The sequence below is a fragment of the Bubalus bubalis genome, chromosome 5, assembly GCF_019923935.1.
Source record: "Bubalus bubalis isolate 160015118507 breed Murrah chromosome 5, NDDB_SH_1, whole genome shotgun sequence".
NCBI lineage: Eukaryota > Metazoa > Chordata > Mammalia > Artiodactyla > Bovidae > Bubalus > Bubalus bubalis.
The window spans coordinates 120,333,847-120,352,812 of record NC_059161.1 but is presented as its reverse complement, the minus strand read 5'-3'; the positions used below and the strand labels follow the sequence as shown (position 1 = coordinate 120,352,812).

Genomic DNA, 18,966 nt, shown 5'->3' with positions numbered 1-18,966 from the left:
CATTAGGGACCACCATCAAAACACCATGTCAACCTGGGTACCTCCCAGAGGCCCTACTTTCTAATACCATCACATTGGGAGTCAAGGATGGACACAATTCATCCATAGCAGCTATGCATCGTGTAGGAGGTATCTCTTTTTAATTCAAGAGAGACAATCATTTCATTCTCTCTTTTACCCTTAATTCATTTTTCCTGAAGTATATTGGGAAAATATGAACATTTCACAAAATATATATAATGAGTATTTTTGGTAGAATGATACGATATGAAAAAAAATGCTCTTTTGTTCCCAATAAAATGAACATTTTATATCCAGTCCATGTGCAAATATCCCTGATTCTCAAAAAGCAGATGTCTTTTCACAGTTTATTGAAGAATGTAGTCATATGTTGCACTTGGTTGTTCTCTTTTAAGATGAAATAAGCAGGACAAAGACTAATAGAGTTTTGCCAAGAAAATGCACTGGTCATAGCAAACACCCTCTTCCAATAACACAAGAGAAGACGCTACACATGGACATCACCAGATGGTCAACACCAAAATCAGATTGATTATATTCTTTGCAGCCAAAGATGGAGAAGCTCTATACAATCAACAAAAACAAGACCAGGAGCTGACTGTGGCTCAGATCATGAACTCCTTATTACCAAATTCAGAGTTAAATTGAAGAAAGTAGGGAAAACCACTAGACCATTCAGGTATGACCTAAATCAAATCCCTTATGATTATACAGTGGAAGTGAGAAATAGATTTAAGGGCCTAAATCTGATAGATAGAGTGCCTGATGAACTATGGAATGAGGTTCGAGACATTGTACAGGAGACAGGAATCAAGACCATCCCCATGGAAAAGAAAGGCAAAAAAGCAAAATGGCTGTGTGGGGAGGCCTTACAAATAGCTGTGAAAACAAGAGAAGCGAAAAGCAAAAGAGAAAAGGAAAGATATAAGCATCTGAATGCAGAATTCCAAAGAATAGCAAGAATTGATAAGAAAGCCTTCCTCAGCAATCAATGCAAAGAAATAGAGGAAAACAACAGAATGGGAAAGACTAGAGATCTCTTTAAGAAAATTAGAGATACCAAAGGAACATTTCATGTAAAGATGGGCTCAATAAAGGACAGAAATGGTATGGACCTAACGGAAGCAGAAGATATTAAGAAGAGGTGGCAAGAATACAAAGAAGAACTGTACAAAAAAGGTCTTCATGACCCAGATAATCACGATGGTGTGATCACTGACGTAGAGCCGGACATCCTGGAATGTGAAGTCAAGTGGGTCTTAGAAAGCATCACTACAAATAAAGCTAGTGGAGGTGATGGAAATCCAGGTGAGCTATTTCAAATCCTAAAAGACGATGCTGTGAAAGTGCTGTTCTCACTATGCCAGTAAATTTGGAAGACTCAGCAGTGGCCACAGGACTGGAAAAGGTCAGTTTTCATTCCTAGCCCAAAGAAAGGCAATGCCAAAGAATGCTCAAACTACCGCACAATTGCACTCATCTCACATGCTAGTAAAGTATTGCTCAAAATTCTCCAAGCTAGGCTTCAGCAATACATGAACCGTGAACTTCCAGATGTTCAAGCTGGTTTTAGAAAAGGCAGAGGAACCAGAGATCAAATTGCCAGCATCTGCTGGATCATCAAAAAAGCCAGGGAGTTCCAGAAAAATATCTATTTCTGCTTTATTGACTATGCCAAAGCCTTTGACTGTGTGGATCACAATAAACTGTGGAAAATTCTGAAAGAGATGGGAATACAAGACCACCTGACCTGCCTCTTGAGAAATCTGTATGCAGGTCAGGAAGCAACGGTTAGAACTGGACATGGAACAACAGACTGGTTCCAAATAGGAAAAGGAGTACGTCAAGGCTGTATATTATCACCCTGCTTATTTAACTTATATGCAGAGTACATCATGAGAAATGCTGGACTGGAAGAAACACAAGCTGGAAGCAAGATTGCCGGGAGAAATATCAATAACCTCAGATATGCAGATGACACCACCCTTATGGCAGAAAGTGAAGAGGAACTCAAAAGCCTCTTGATGAAAGTGAAAGTGGAGAGTGAAAAAGTTGGCTTAAAGCTCAACATTCAGAAAACGAAGATCATGGCATCCGATCCCATCACTTTATGGGAAATAGATGGGGAAACAGTGGAAACAGTGTCAGACTTTATTTTTTTGGGCTCCAAAATCACTGCAGATAGTGACTGCAGCCATGAAATTAAAATACACTTACTCTTTGGAAGGACAGTTTTGACTAAGCTATATAGCATATTCAAAAGCAGAGACATTACTTTGCGAACAAAAGTCCATCTAGTCAAGGCTATGGTTTTTCCAGTGGTCATGTATGGATGTGAGAGTTGGACTGTGAAGAAGGCTGAGCACTGAAGAATTGATGCTTTAGAACTGTGGTGTTGGAGAAGACTCTTGAGAGTCCCTTGGACTGCAAGGAGATCCAACCAGTCCATTCTGAAGGAGATGAGCCTTGGGATTTCTTTGGAGGGAATGATGCTGAAGCTGAAACTCCAGTACTTTGACCACCTCATGTGAATAGTTTACTCATTGGAAAAGACTCTGAAGCTGGGAGGGATTGAGGGCAGGAGGAGAAGGGGATGACAGAGGATGAGATGGCTGGATGGCATCACTGACTCGATGGACGTGAGTCTGAGTGAACTCCGGGAGTTGGTGAGGGACAGGGGGGCCTGGCATGCTGCAATTCATGGGGTCGCAAAGAGTCGGACAAGACTGTGTGACTGAACTGAACTGAACTGAATTGTTCCTCTCCCAATTATAATGCCATTTATTTATTCAGAAACAGGGAGGAAGTATGGTGGTTTGTCTTACAGAATGTCCCACTATGGGGTTTAGAGCAGGAATCCACAATACCAACACAGTGGGTCAGGACCAGTACCAGTCCTTGGTCTATTAGGAACCAGACCTCCATAGCAGGAGCTGAGCTGCAGGCCAGTGAGTGAGACTTCGTCTGTATTATAGCTGCTCTCCATCACTCTCTCATCACCCCCTGAAGGGTCAGTCTAGCTTGTTTTCATGGAACTGTTTGTAGTTACATAGCCTATGCTTAATAGAAACAAAAATAGCATAAATATTGTTGACTGTTTTCCTTTCTCGGTGCTCAGAATGGTGAGTTGGTGCCCTAGCAATCTATCACAATGACAAATAAGATGTTGCCTATTAACATTTGGACATATTCGGCCAGCTTAAAATTAAATATTAAATAAACTAAAATCATGGGGTCCAGTCCCATCCTTCATGGCAAATAGAAGGAGAAAAGGTGGAAGCAGTGACAGATTTCTTCATCTTAGCCTCTAAAACCACTGTGGAGGGTGCCTGCAGCCATGAAATCAGAAGGTGATTGCTTCTTGGCAGAAAAGCTATGACAAACAGTGTGTTGAGAAGCAGAAACATCATTCTGCCCAACAAACTGGTAGATGTTTGGCCTTTTCATTTGGATTCCTCAACTTTCTGTCCAGTCCCCTTTGGGCTTTGAAGTGCCTTAGCTTTCTGGTCCTTCACGATTCCCAATATTATTTTTTGCATTCATTTACCTAGTCCTGAAATCAGCCATCTCTTTAAGAATCCATGCATTGTCTGATGGGAAATATATTTAGAAGCTACATGTTAGACCTCAGAGTAGTCACTGTTATAAAATTGCCATTGCTTCTAGGCTTTATAGTGGTCAGAGTAGGAAGTACACATTTTCCTTAAAAATTAAATAAAAAGGAATATAATTAGTTGGTGCAAACTTATGCTTTCAGTTCAAGATTTAAGACAGCACGGTTTGAATTAAACTTCTTTATGTTATGTGTGAACCTCTTTTTCTATCACTGAAAGTCTTACATCAGAACATTAGTTTTAATTATTGTCTTGCTTTTACTTGTTTAACATACATATGACTAAGTCACAATAACAGAAACTATATGGGGAACAATAAGTTGTTGAAATATTGCTTGCCTCAGCTCTGATGGCGGTGCAGATGCATAGCAGCTGCAATGGCAGTGCAGAAGCCCAGTGAAGAGGAACTACCCCATGCCCAAATCAGAGCCTACCTATAGAGGTAGGTAGGAGAGGAGCTACCCTACATCCAAGGTATGGAGCAGCGGCTACACTTTGCAGGAGCAGCCGTGAAGAGATACCCCACGTCCAAGGTAAGAGAAAACCAAATAAGAGGGTAGGCACTGAGAGAGGGAATCAGAGGGCAGACAGACTGAAACCACAATCACAGACAACAAGCCAATCTGTCACATGGATCATAGCCTTGTCTAACTCAATGAAACTAAGCCATGCCCTGTGGGGCCACCCAAGACGGATGGGTCATGGTGGAGTGAATGTGGTCCACTGGAGAAGGGAATGGCAAACCACTTCAATATTCTTGCCTTGAGAACCCCATGAACAGTATGATAAAGCAAAAAGATAGAACACTGAAAGATGAACTCCCCAGATCAGTAGGTGCCCAATATGCTACTGGAGATCAGTGGAGAAATAACTCCAGAAAGAATGAAGGGATGGAGCCAAAGCAAAGACAACACCCAGTTGAGGGTGGGACTGGTGATAGAAGGAAGATTCAATGCTGTAGAGAGCAATATTGCATAGGAACCTGATTGTAAGGTCCATGAATCAGGGCAAATTGGGATTCCCTAGTGGCTCCCAATTTGCCTTGATTCATGGACCTTACAATCCAGGTTCCTATGCAATATTGCTCTCTACAAGGCAAATTAGAAGTAGTCAAACAGGAGATGACAAGAGTGAACATAGACATTCGAGGAATGCGAGAACTAAGACGGACTGGAATCAGTGAATTTAACTCAGATGACCATTATATCTACTACTGTGGGCAGGAATCCCTTAGAAGAAATGGAGTAGATATCATAGTTAACAAAAGAATCTCAAATACAGTACTTGGATGCAATCTCAAAAATGACAGTATGATCTCTGTTCATTTCCAAGGCAAACCATTCAATGTGATGGTAATCCAAGTCTATGCCCTTATCAGTCATGCTGAAGAAGCTGAAGTTGAACAGTTCTATGAAGACCTAAAATACCTTCTAGAACTAAAACTCCTAAAAGATGTCATTTTCATTATAGGAGACTGGAATGCAAAAGTAGGAGTCAAGAAACACAAGGAGTAAGACAAAAATTTGGCCTTGGAGTACAGAATGAAGCAGGGCAAAGGCTAATAGAGTTCTGCAAAGAGAATGTACTGGTCATAGCAAACACCCTCTTCCAACAACACAAGAGAAGACTCTACACATGGACATCACCAGATGGTCGACACGAAAATCAGATTGATTATATTCTTTGCAGCCAAAGATGGAGAAGCTCTATACAGTCAGCAAAACAAGACTGGGAGCTGACGGTGGCTCAGAACATGAACACCTTATTGCCAAATTCAGACTGAAAGTGAAGAAAGTGGAGAAAAGCACTAAACCATTCAGGTATGACCTAAATCAAATCCCTTATGACTATACAGAGGAAGTGAGAAATAGATTTAAGGGACTAGATCTAATAGACAGAGTGCCTGATGAACTATGGACAGAGGTTCATGACATTGTACAGGAGACAGGAATCAAGACCATCCCCAGAAAAAGAAATGCAAAATAACAAAATGGCTGTCTGAGGAGGCCTTACAGATAGCTGTGAAAAGAAGGGAAGAAAAAAGAAAAGGAGAAAAGCAAAGATATACCAATTTGAATGCAGAGTTCCCACGAAAAGCAAGGAGAGATAAGAAAGCCTTCCTCAGCAATCAATGCAAAGAAATAGAGGAAAACAATAGGATGGGAAAGACTAAAGATCTCTTCTAGAAAATTAGAGATACCAAGGGAATATTCCATGCAAAGATGGGCTCAATAAAGGACAGAAATGGTATGGACTTAACAGAAGGAGAAGATATTAAGAAGAGCTGGAAAGAATACACAGAAGAACTGTACAAAACAGATCTTCACAACCCAGATAATCACGATGGTGTGATCACTCACCTAGAGCCAGACATCCTGGAATGTGAAGTCAAATGGGCCATAGGAAGCATGATTATGAACAAAGCTAGTGGAGGTGATGGAATTCCAGTTGAGCTATTTCAACTCCTGAAAGATGATGCTGTGAAAGTTCTGTACTCACTATGCCAGTAAATTTGGAAACTCAGCAGTGGCCGCAGGACTGGAAAAGGTCAGTTTTCATTCTGATCCCAAAGAAAGGTAGTACCAAAGAATGCTCAAACTACAGCACAGTTGCACTCATTTCACATGCTAGTAAATAATGCTTAAAAGTAAATAATGCTTAAAATTCTCCAAGCCAGGCTTCAACAGTACGTGAACCATGAACTTCCAGATGATCAAGCTGGTTTTAGAAAAGTCAGAGGAACCAGACATCATATTGACAACATCCGATGGATTATCAAAACAGCAAGAGAATTCCAGAAAATCACCTTCTTCTGCTTTACTGACTATGCCAAAGCCTTTGACTGTGTGGATCACAATAAAATGTGGAAATTTCTGAAAGGGATGGGAATACCAGACCAACAGATCTCCCTCTTGAGAAACCTGTATGCAGACCAGGTATCAACAATTAGAACTGGACATTTAACAACAGACTGGTTCCAAATAGGAAACGAGTATGTCATGGCTGTATATTGTCACCCTGTTTATTTAAGTCATATGCAGAGTACATCATGAAAACACTGTGCTGGAGGAAGCACAGGTTGGAATCAAGATTGTCGGGAGAAATTTCAATAACCTCAGATATGCAGATGACACCGCCTTTATGGCAGAAAGTGAAGAAGAACTAAAGAACCTCTTGATAAAGGTGGAAGGGAGAGTGAAAAAGTTGGCTTAAAGCTCAACATTTAGAAAACGAAGATCATGGCATCCAATCCCATCACTTTATGGCCAATAGATGGGGAAACGGTGGTTGACTTCATTTTTCTGGGCTCAAAAATCACTGCAGATGTTGATTGCAGCCATGAAATTAAGGCACATTTACACCTTGGAAGGAAAGTGGTAGCCAACCTAGAAATCATACTGAAAAGCAGAGACATTACTATGTCAACAAATGTCCATGTAGTCAAGGCTATGGTTTTTCCAGTGGTCATGTATAGATGTGAGAGTTAGGCTATAAAGAAAGCTGAGCCCCGAAGAACTGATGCTTTTGAACTGTGGTGTTGGAGAAGACTCTTGAGCATCCCTTGTACTGCAAGGAGATCCAATAAGTCCATCCTAAAGGAAATCAGTGCTGAATGTTCACTGGAAGGACTGATGCTTAAGCTGAAACTCCAATATTTTGGCCACCTGATGTGAAGAGCTGACTCATTTGAAAAGACCCTGATGTTGGGAAAGATTGAGGGCAGGAGGAGAAGGGGATGACAGAGGATGAGATGGTTGGATGGCATCACCAACTCAATGGACATGAGTATGTGTGGACTCCAGTAGTTCGTGATGGACAGGGAGGCCTTGCGTGCTGCCATATATGGGCTCATAAAGAGTTGGACATGACTGAGCAACTGAACTGAGCTGAAATTGTTGAATATAGTGTCACATTTCTTTCCTTTTTGCCTTTTGGTTTTCTTTGGTTTTGTTTTTGATGGGATGCATTTTTTGTTTTTCCTTAGAAGATATTCCACTCTGAATGTAGAGTCAAAAGTCTGAATTATAAAGCCAATTAAGTAATGTGTTGTTATAGGTAGCTAGTCAACAACAAGTTGATGAAAATAGATTTATTAGTCTTGTTCTCAATTTGTTCAGTTCACTTCAGTCCTTCAGTTGTGTCCATCTCTTTGCAATGCCATAGATTGCAGCATGCCAGGCTTCCCTATCCATCACCAACTCCCGTAGCTTGCTGAAGCTCATTTCCATTGACTTGTTGATGCCATCCAACCATCTCATTCTCTGTCTTCCACTTCTTCTCCTGCCTTCAATCTTTCTGAATATCAGGGTCTTTTCCAATGAGTCAGAATGTTTAGTATGCATTCAGTCTCTTTTTAAATCAACCAACATGAATTAAATTCCTCTCTGTCCCTACTGAACTCTCAACTCTAGGCCAGAAACAAAAACCTACAGAGACTGAAGGCTGATTCCAGCACATCGCTGTGGAGATTTAGTTCTGACTGTTTTTTTTTTTTTTTGGGAAAAAAATTAGTTGCTAACATTAAAATCAATAGTTGGTACATAAATATCCAAACTTCTGATTCTCCTGAAAACATAGGCAACTGGCTTGCTTTCCAGCATGGGTGAAGTGGAGGAAAGGTTGCTCCCAGTGGTAAGGCCTGTGCTGCCGAGGGTCCAACATGGCCACCTAGTCCTATTATCATATTTCCTGCCTCCAGGAGCCATGAGCTTGTGAGAACTAGACTGCTAGCTCTCTTAAGATAAACACTACTTTTGTCTTGATCAACTTCGACTTCGAAGCCTTTAACCCAGAACCTAGCACAGAGTTCTTCCTTGTATGTTTGCTGGATGATGTAAAACATCTTGTGGATGTATATGACATTTCTTCCAATACTGAAACCATGAAATTGAAGTACTACTCTGTCCTAATTCTTTGATGCAGACTGGCATCATAGGTGACCCTGTTGTCTGCCAATAGACCCACTACCTAAAGCCAGTTGTATGTCCCTGGGCTGCCCCTGAAGTCTTCACTTTGCCATTTGACAACTTATCCTCCTAGCAATCTCATCTCCAACGAAGATAGGAATGCATATCTCATGAAGTGACTAGAAAGATGGCATGAAACCATGAATGTCAAGCATGACCCCTAGTATCCATTTTCATGATGTTCTTACCCGTTTTTTCCTCCAAGTAGGCAAGGTTCTCTGTCTTCTTAGATGTCCATGCAGATCAGTCTGATTTTCCATCCAAGCTTCAGGGAAGAGATTACAGTTCAATTCTCTGTATTCTGAGAAGCTTCAAAGGCCACTTGCGAAGGACACTGATGAAGGTAAAGATTTTATCGAGACCTTTGTGTTTTTTTCAGATCTTTTAGTGGCCTACAGGGGAAAACTAGGGTAGGTCAGAGAATATATAACTAGGGGCTCCTGGTCACCACTACATGCTAAGAACCAAAACTTCCCTGAGTACCTGGAGCCAGGAAAGAAGCATGAAGTGGCTTGTGCTCCTCTGGCTGGTGGCCTTCTCAGAGTGCATAATCGAGTAAGTATGGAGTCTGTAAGCCACATCATGTTCCTTTCTCGGATTTTTCTTTTCATCTGATTATTCCACCCATCAGGTTTAGAAGGGGACGGAATCTTTCCCTAAGAGTCTTAAAGTTCAAATCTTTATTATTGATAAGTAACTTGCTCTAGGAGCTGTAGATGCCAAGGTCTTATGTAGATTTGCATGGTTGCACAATTCTTGGGGTCCAGTCATGTCATGACCTATTGAAAATGCAACTCCTTGCAACTGTTCAGTGCACAGTCTATGCAGATGTCGATGTGGTCCTGTGGAATAGCACTTTTCTACATTTTATTCAACATGTCCTCTTTTTTTCCTGTCTACTTAAGTGTGTATATGTCTATGTCTACATCTCTGTATCACTGTCATTTATCTCTCCATCTCTTTAGAAGTTACTGGGAGTGTATTTCTCTCCGTGTTGTTTTCTTTTAATTTTTCATTTGACACATCCTTCCTTCTCAAGCCTCTGAATTTCTCTTACTTGTTCCCTATATCTTGGATTCTTTTTTCAACTCTCACTTCTCTTTTTTTTTTTTTAATTTTATTTTATTTTTAAACTTAACATAACTGTATTAGATTTGCCAAATATCAAAATGAATCTGCCACAGGTATACATGTGTTCCCCATCCTGAACCCTCCTCCCTCCTCCCTCCCCATTCCATCCCTCTGGGTCGTCCCAGTGCACTAGCCCCAAGCATCCAGTATCGTGCATCGAACCTGGACTGGCAACTCGTTTCATACATGATATTTTACATGTTTAAATGCCATTCTCCCAAATCTTCCCACCCTCTCCCTCTCCCACAGAGTCCATAAGACTGTTCTATACATCACTTCTCTTTAAAAGTGGAGAAAGATACATTGTTTTATATATACTGTTTTATATCTGACAAGCAGTGTGACCACAGTCAACTCAGAAACCTCTTGCATTTCAAATTGCTCCCTTGTAAAAGAGGATAAGAGTCCCCCTTTTACCTCCTTCCCTGAGGTTCTATGAGAAGGATAGTGTGGGATGGCAACAGCAATGCTAATGACTGTCATGTTGAGACTTCCTATTTATGAGGTACCTTATATCCATCACTTCACTTATCCCCAAAATATTCTATTTGGAGGGTTTGTATTGTTATATTCCACCGTTTTACTGAAGGGGAAACTGAGACACCACACAGTCATATGGCTTACTCAAGATTACAGAACAGAGCCTGTATTCAAATTGATTTCTTTGCCATGGTATATGCATAAAATTCTGATAATAATGTGCCTCATAAAAATGATTAGAAAATACACAGGGCCATTACAATGACAATTATACCTTAACACTGACAGCTAATTGTAGCATCCTCTTTGTTTTCTTTGTCAAATGCTCGGTGAAAGAATACCTCTAAGGCGAGTGAAGACCATGAGAAAAACCCTCAGTGGAAAAAACACACTGAACAATTTCCTGAAGGAACATGCTTACAGTCTGTCCCAGATTTCTTCTCGTGGTTCAAATCTAACTATTCACCCACTGAGAAACATCATGGATGTGAGTATTTTGGGGGGATGGTGCTCCATAGAGCCCCCTGGTGCTCTAGCCTAGCACTGAGGCTCATCTGGACGTGCCTGGTGGGATGTTGGGGTTGGGGTTCCTGCAGGAGGCAGACACACTGGAAAACAGGGACCCCACCCAGAGGAGAAGGTACTCTCATCCTCAACTGTTGGTCTTAGTGACTGGGCCCGGCAATTACCAGGTGGCAGGTAAACATCCCTTTCTGTGTCAAAGATGTGTCATTACTTTGAGGGCGATTGTTCCTTAGGAACTGTGTGAGCCACTCAGTTACAGATGAAGAGTGAGCCATCACTGATCAAAAGGTAGAACCAACTACAAAGCAACTGTGACTCCCCCGGCAGAGGAATTCAGTTTCCACAGATGCAAGAACCACAGCACGGAACTCGTATTCCGTGTAAGGCCATAAGGATCTAACAGTGTGGTTACTGTTTTTAGATTAGACAAAGGGCTTATTTTGTCTTCAAGAATGCCCATGCCAGATTGAGAGATAGGCAAAGGGTATATACATGTCGAGTGAAAGGGTCATCTATGCGGAGTTGATTGGATGTGGTCTCATAGAGGGAGTGGCTGGGGTTGATCCAGAATGACCTCCTGGAGAAGGGGGCACTGAGGCTGGGATTGAAGACACTACAGACCTTCTCAAATGAAGGCACCAGGACTTCCCTGGGTGTCCAGTGGTCCTGGAGGCCCAGTGATTATGCCTCTGTGCTTCCAATGCATGAGGTACCATTTCAATGCCTGGTCATAGAATCAATATACTGCATACAATGCAGCACAGGAAAAATATATCAAATGCAGACATCTCTGTGACCAAAGTCTGTGAGCTGCACAGTGGTTAGAAAGTGATCTCAAGGGATATGTGACACCCAGAGGGAGGCAGTAGTGTGGGAATAGAGGGTAGCCAGTTCTGCACTAACCTACTCCCTCCTTTTCACTGTAGATGCTCTACGTGGGTAACATCACCATTGGAACACCCCCTCAGGAATTCCAGGTTGTCTTTGACACAGGCTCATCTGACTTGTGGGTGCCCTCCGTCTTTTGCCAAAGTCTAGCCTGTGGTGAGTACAGACACCCCCTACCCGGACCATCTTTCACTTGCCCTGTTGCCCTGTTTCCACCCTTGGCACCTGATGACACTCATCTCTTGTGTCTGCAGCTACAAAGGTTATGTTCATACATCTTCTGTCTTCCACCTTCCGGCATACCCAAAAGGTCTTCAACATCAAGTACAGTACTGGAAGGATGAAAGGACTTCTTGTTTATGACACAGTTCGGGTAACAAATGCTGAGTCAGGACTGGCTATGGAGTGACCCCTGCTTGCAAAACAGATGCAGGACCCTTCTTAGCCTACTCCCATAGATATTGGCCACCTTACCCACAGGATCCTGCATCTGGGGAGACAGTGCCTGTGGTGACACTTGAGCAGATTAGCTAACCCAGAGAGTGACTTGAAGTGTGGACTTGCAGCTCCTCTGCCCATGAGCAGTTCAAGTCATTTTGCTGGGAGTGAGAAAATGGGAAAAAAGCACCCAATTTTATATTCACAGACTGTTCCAGGCACTTTCAGCTGATAATTGGCTTAATCCTGCAACAACCTCACATAGCAGTTACTCTGATTAGCTGATGAGACATATGCATAAACTGAGGTGCAGACAGAAAGGGCCTTGCTGAGGGCACACATGTGGTAAAAGGTGGAGTTAGGCTGGCTTTTCATGACTGAAGTTGCTGTGGGGTGTTTGGGGACAGGATAAAACTGATCTGGGGACCCTGGGGGCAGTCAAGGGCTTCAGGTATCCATAGTGTGAAACTGGAGGCCTGAGAAGTAAGGGGCCTGATAAATGAGTTCTCACTCTAGAGGCCCTTTGAGAGTCTAATTAACCTATGGTCTGCCTCCCCCAAATTATTTAAGTAGTTCTGCTCTCTCACTTTCTCTCTTATACACACTCACACAAATACACACATATATATCCCCAAAGGTGAATTCCCCAGACAGTAATTTCATAGAACCCTGCAAGCAAGATTGTGTTTTCAGCTTCTGTCTTCCTGGACAGATGCAGAATCCACAGTACATTACAGAGAATGCAGTCCATTCTTGTCATTAGGTCACAGTGATGCCAAAGAGAAGGCTATCTTTTTCTCCACTCAGTTTGTCCACAAGGTGGCACCAATGGGTCCTGGCCTGACTTGGTTGCCACACCTGTACAGAAGCCACGAGGCCAATTTGACTCACTCAGGTGGTGTTTTTCAGAGGGTCAGACGTTTTAAAATTCACAGCCTCTCTCAAGTGGAACCCAAATTCCCCTCCCAGCTTGGTCTAATCATCTGAGTGCCCCTGAAGACAGAGCCCAGCCTCAATTCTTTTCTGAGGATCTAATAGCAATGTACCCTAGCCCAGTCATAGCCCACTTCACGTATCTGTAAGTGGGAACACTCTTCTCTCCCACAGATTGGGGACCTTGTAAGTACTGACCAGCCATTCTGTATAAGCCTGGCAGAAGTCGGGTTTGATGGTATACCTTTTGATGGCATCTTGGGCTTGAACTATCCAAACATGTCCTTCACTGGAGCCATCCCCATCTTTGACAACCTGAAGAATGAAGGTGCCATTTCTGAGCCTGTTTTTGCCTTCTACTTGAGCAAGTAAGTCTGAGATGGACAATCATTTTATCCAAATTAGCTGTAAGATGCTTTCAGTTGCATGAAAATTATAGAACACTTGATAAAGAAGTATCCTGAGAGATAATCTAACCCAGGATAACTATGGCCCAAGGGCCCTATCTGGCTTCACCAGTGGCTTTTATAAATAACGTTTTATTCGAACACACCCTGATCCTGGGCTCAAGATCAGTAAATTGGTCTCCTGGGGTGAGTGAGGAGGAAGGCTAATGGAAGGCAACAGGAAGCATGTTGAATAAAAAGCATTAGGTTCAGGATGGGGAACACATGTATACCTGTGGCAGATTCATTTTGATATTTGGCAAAACTAATACAATTATGTAAAGTTTAAAAATAAAATAAAATAATAAAAAAGCATTAGGATTTGCTTATGTATTTGATAAGGATGTAAGGAGAAGGATGGTGGATATCTTTCCTTCCTCAATAGCATTTCACTGGGAGCCCAGGACCAGCTACCCAATTTGTAGGTTCCAGTGAAAAATGAAAGTGTGGGACACAAAACTCTGGAATCCTTGTTCAAGAAACATTAGGCATTTCAAGACAGGGAGAGCAGAGCTGGGGTCCCTTCTGAGTGTGGGGCCCTTTGGACAGTAGAGGTCACAGGCCAGTGGAGCCAACTCTTGGTGACCTGAACCCACATCCTTAGAACTCCCAGGCCTTGATTTTCCTGAAAAATGACAAGGTAGATAAGGGGAAAGCCAAAAGCTTCAGCACCGTGTCCTCTGAGGGTGTTTGAGCACTCAGGTCCCTGGAGGCCCAGGGTGTCTTCAGAAGACATAGTGGGTGGAGCCCAACCAAGAGATTCAGCTTCTAACCTCCTCTGTGCCACTCACTAACCACTTACAGACCTCAGTCTGGATCTCAATCGCTCCTAGACACTATTTCTGCATCTTTATGTGGAGACCTGATTAGGGCTTTGATGGGTGGACAAGCACAGCTCTCAGACAGTGCTGTTTTTACTGTCCTCCAAGGATCCCCCCTCACTTCTCTCTACAGAGACAAGCGGGAGGGCAGTGTGGTGATGTTTGGTGGGGTGGATCACCGCTACTACAAGGGAGAGCTCAACTGGGTACCGTTGATCCAAGCGGGCGGCTGGAGTGTACACATGGACCGGTAAGCCTCTTCCTCTGAGGGTCAGCCCAAGTGATGCTCCCACTATTGTACATGGACACAGGCAGACACACACAAATGCATTCTCAGACACACAGTCACACAGACTATATACTACCCACAATGACTCAGACAGATACACAGACACATGGAAACACATAAGCAGACACATATAAACATACACAGAGGCACATATAAACATAGGTAGTCAGAGACACACAAGCACACACAAAGACACATACAAACACACATACAAATAAACACACAAGCACACAGATACACAAACAATCCATGGGTTCATAATCCCCAGGCCTTCTGAGCATGGCTCTGATCAGGGTCCTAAAAGGGTACAGAGAGGTCTGTGCAGCTGGGAGAGAGCTGCATCCACTGCCCTTTGAGGTGGGGAGCATGGCTAGAGGACTCTACATTGTGGTGAACAGACGATCAGGGAGAATTTTAGCAGCCTGAACAGAGTTATGATAAGATGACCAACAGTCCAGGGCTACCTTGAACATAGGAAGTTCTCAGTACAGATAAACGTCTATTTAAGAACAGGGAAAGTTCTGAACAAATGGGGAAAACTGGTCTCCTTAGGGAGCAGCTACCCAGCACTGGAGAGAGGTTGGCTGCAGTCTTAAGACGTGAAAGCAACTAATAAAAAAGACACCCCATGTACCTGGGCACACAGTGGGGGGGTCTATAAGATAATCAGGAAGGTGGGATACAGGAGTGACCTGAGGACAAGAGGCATAATTGATTGGATTCTGTGTGAGACCCTAGGACAAATGCTGACCTGTCCTTTGGAGTTTCTGTGGGCTAGTTATATATTTCCTGGTCAGGGTCTCAGGGTCTGAGCTGGTTGTAGGAGCACTGCTGGGAGACACCCTCTCCCAGAGGAGCCCCTTTCTCTCCCTACTATGAGAATCTGCTGCCCCGGTGAATCTTCATCTTCACTCTGTGCTACCCGTTATTTGTTCCCCACCAGGTACAGCTCTCTGGATGTTACTTATTGTTTTCTCAGTCTTCATTCAGTCATTGAACAGACAAACATTGGGCATCCCCTGTGTGCCAGGCACTTTAGGGAGGCAAGGAGAATAAAACTTGCACTCACATCTAAGAAGGCAGATGTACATGAAGTGACTCACTCACATAGTGAATTGTGCCTTTGGTACATGTTAGACATGAGGAGGAGAAGGCAATGGCAACCCACTCTGGTACTCTTTCCTGGAAAATTCCAGGGATGGTGGAGCCTGGTGGGCTGCTGTCTATGGGGTCACACAGGGTCAGACATGACTGAAGTGAGTTAGCAGCAGCAGCAGCAGCAGCAGACATGAGGAAGGGTCTACAGAGAGTGACCAAGACAGGAGACTTATAAACACGGGGGAAAGACTTCCCAAAAACAATACAATTAAGGTGGAATCTGGAAGATGAGAAGAAATTTGCTAGTCAAAGTGGAGTGGAGTCTTCTAGGAAAGAAGACCAGCCTGTGTCAAGGTACAAAATATCCTGGTGTATTCAAGTACTGCATTCGAGGATGTCAAGAAAGGTGCTGTGTTGAGAGCAAAGGAAACGAGGGCAAGAGACAAAGGGCTGTTTAGGAGACAGTTGGGAAGGGGACAGCTCTGGGGAGACTCAGAGTGACCTTGATGCCCGCTTTCTTCCACTATCTCTCAGAATCTCCATGAAAAGAAAGATTATTGCTTGTTCTGGAGGCTGTGAGGCCCTTGTGGACACTGGAACAGCACTGATCAAAGGCCCAAGAAGACTGGTCAATAATATACAGAAGCTGATCGGCGCCACACCACGGGGTTCCAAGGTGAAGGGTCATGCCTCAGGTTCACTCCCAGTCTCCACACACAACAAGGATCTCCAGGGCCAACCTCTCTCCCTCTCTCTCTAACAGCACTACGTTTCATGTTCTGTGGTCAATACCCTGCCCTCTATTATCTTCACCATCAACGGCATCAACTACCCGGTGCCAGCACGAGCCTACATCCTCAAGGTGAGGGGACAATACTGAGGGGTGTTCTCAAATTGGGGCTTGCAGCAACCCACGGGCTGCTGTTGGGAGGAGGTCGCCCTCTACTGGCCATCTCACACCATTGCAGAGGTTGATGAGCCCTGTGGCTGGGTCAGTGACTGCCAGAAAACCAACCATTTGAGATTCAAGGGCCGTCTGGGACACTGATCTTCCTGAAATAAATATGGAGACTCCACACCATGCTGGCATGGTGGGAGTCACAAGGAGAGGGGGACACTAAGGTCCTCAGTCCTCAAAGAGCTTCAATTCAATCTGAACCCTTAGCTGTATGAACATGGAAGTCAGCTCTAGCGGTCCCTGAAATAGGCCATGTTACAAGGAGAATGGCTGGGGGCATTCCCAGTGTGATGTCCCAGCATAAGTTAACAGTCTGCCTTCCCTTCTCAAGTTTTTTTTCTGGTTTGGATGATAAATTACATGGTCAGCTTAGTACTCGGCTGCATCTTCCCCTTGCTCTGGCCAGGTGCCTCCTTTGTGAGTTGGGATACTCGACCCTCTGTGGGGAGGTTGGATACTAAGGTGAATAAAGGATGCACAGTGACTGCTCAGCCCCAGCACAGGCTGGAGGCTTCATGTCAGCTCCCTGCGGGAGTTCAGAGCAGGCTGATGGGCTCAAAGAAGGCTTTGAGGAAGAAAGGGAATTTCAGGAATTCTAAACCACAAACTCATTGAGCCATATGCAGGTTTGCTTGGTTCCAGGCAAAACTGCACTGCATTCCATGTAAATAGCATCTCAAGGTGGTCTGCACTGGGGCACTGGGGACTTACTAAGGGTGATTACTAAGGGACTTACTAAGGGGCTTACAGTGGGGAAGGGGAACCAGAGTACATTACCCAACCAAGCCTGGAGTGGCCAAGGAGGCTGAGTGCGGACCAAAGGAGGCTTTGTAGAGTTCCTGAGTTAAGTCTTCAGGGACGTGTTGTGGGCACTGCTCTATTTAAGATGGATAACCAACAACGAGTTACTGTGTAGCACAGGGAACTCCCCTCAGTTATATGACAGCCTGGGTGGGAGGGGTATCTTTGGGACCAGGATGTACAGATACATATGGCTGAGTCCCTTTACTGTCCACTTGAAACTCAGAACATTGTTAATCAGCTATACTCCAATATAAAAAAAAGTTTTTTTTTTTTTTTTTAATAAAGTATGGATTGTGGGCACGCAGGAGGAGAACCTGCATTCTCTACAGAGAAAACAAGGAGCAGGAGTCATAAGGAAGGAAACAGGGAGTGAGGAGAACTATGGACACACTTGTTCTTTTCTAAAAAATTATATTGAAGTATGGCTGATATTCAGTTTTGCATTAAATTCTGCTACATTGCAATGTGATACAGATAAAAAGTGTGCTATACACATAAAAATATTTTTTTCTTATTCTTTTTCATGTGGTTTATACTGAATAGTGAATATAGTTCCTTACGCTCTACAGTAGGACTTTGTTGTTTTTCATTCCTGTGTTTCCCCAACTCCCAGTCCTCCACTCACCACACCCTTCCTCATGGCAACCTCATGTATTGGTCCTCTTTGGTTTTGGTTGAACTCTCATATCCTCTGATGCTGAGAAAACCCCTTGATACTTACCAAAAGAGGGAAATAAAACAAATTGTGCTGGTTCTGGGTATTGGGGGGAGGCGCCGGTAAGGGCTCATGCTGACTGGAGTGTGTCTCTGACTCCCCCAGGATTCTAGAAGCCACTGCTATACAACCTTTAAAGAGAACACAGTGAGGACATCTAGAGAGACCTGGATCCTGGGTGACGTCTTCCTGAGGCTGTATTTCTCAGTCTTTGATCGAGGAAATGACAGGATTGGCCTGGCACGGGCAGTGTAAATGCTGGGAGTGGTTCAGGAATCAGTAAGGCCTCTCCTAACATACACTCACTCACCCTTTGAGCCTCCTTCCCAGGATGTGGGTGAACTGTATTTGGTGGTCTGCACACCCTATTCTCAGTAAAGAATAAAGGGTTTCACTCTTAATGGTGCTGAAACAAATTGGTGTGTCTGTTTGTGTCTGGCAGGTATACAATGATCAGGAGGTTCTAGAACCAAGTCTGAATCAAAATTGAGAGGAGCCCTACTCCAACTGGCTTCAAGGAAAAGGGAGACTCATTTAAATGATTCTGGGAATCCAGGACACAAGAATCAGAGCAAATACAAAGATTTCAGTGACTGGACCCAAGAAATGAGAAGTCATCAATTCTCTCTCACTCTTGCTCTTTCCCTTCACACTTCTTTGATGGTCTTAGCCTGGCAACTTTCTTCCTTAAGGCTTCTACACCTAGTGAGGGAGTCCAAGCTACCTGCCCTAGGGTTTTAAATCCCGAAGACATCACCTAGTAAGGAAAGAAGATTGCAGACATCAGAGTTCAAGGGTGTTCTCTGAATGACCCACCTCAGACCACATGTACAGCCCC

At 43.6% G+C, this 18,966-nt stretch overlaps 1 protein-coding gene across 1 annotated transcript; it reads left to right on the top strand.

Moving 5' to 3' along the window:
• Nucleotides 1–9,045: 9,045 nt before the first annotated feature.
• On the top strand, nucleotides 9,046–18,529 carry LOC102403994 (pregnancy-associated glycoprotein 1). Its single transcript, XM_025286461.2, has 9 exons — nucleotides 9,046–9,157; nucleotides 10,550–10,700; nucleotides 11,665–11,782; nucleotides 11,881–11,999; nucleotides 13,172–13,365; nucleotides 14,398–14,514; nucleotides 16,186–16,327; nucleotides 16,415–16,513; nucleotides 18,234–18,529. Exons 1-9 carry the CDS (start codon nucleotides 9,057–9,059, stop codon nucleotides 18,381–18,383), a joined length of 1,191 nt encoding a protein of 396 aa, XP_025142246.1. The 5' UTR covers nucleotides 9,046–9,056; the 3' UTR covers nucleotides 18,384–18,529.
• The last annotated feature ends 437 nt before the right edge of the window (nucleotides 18,530–18,966 follow it).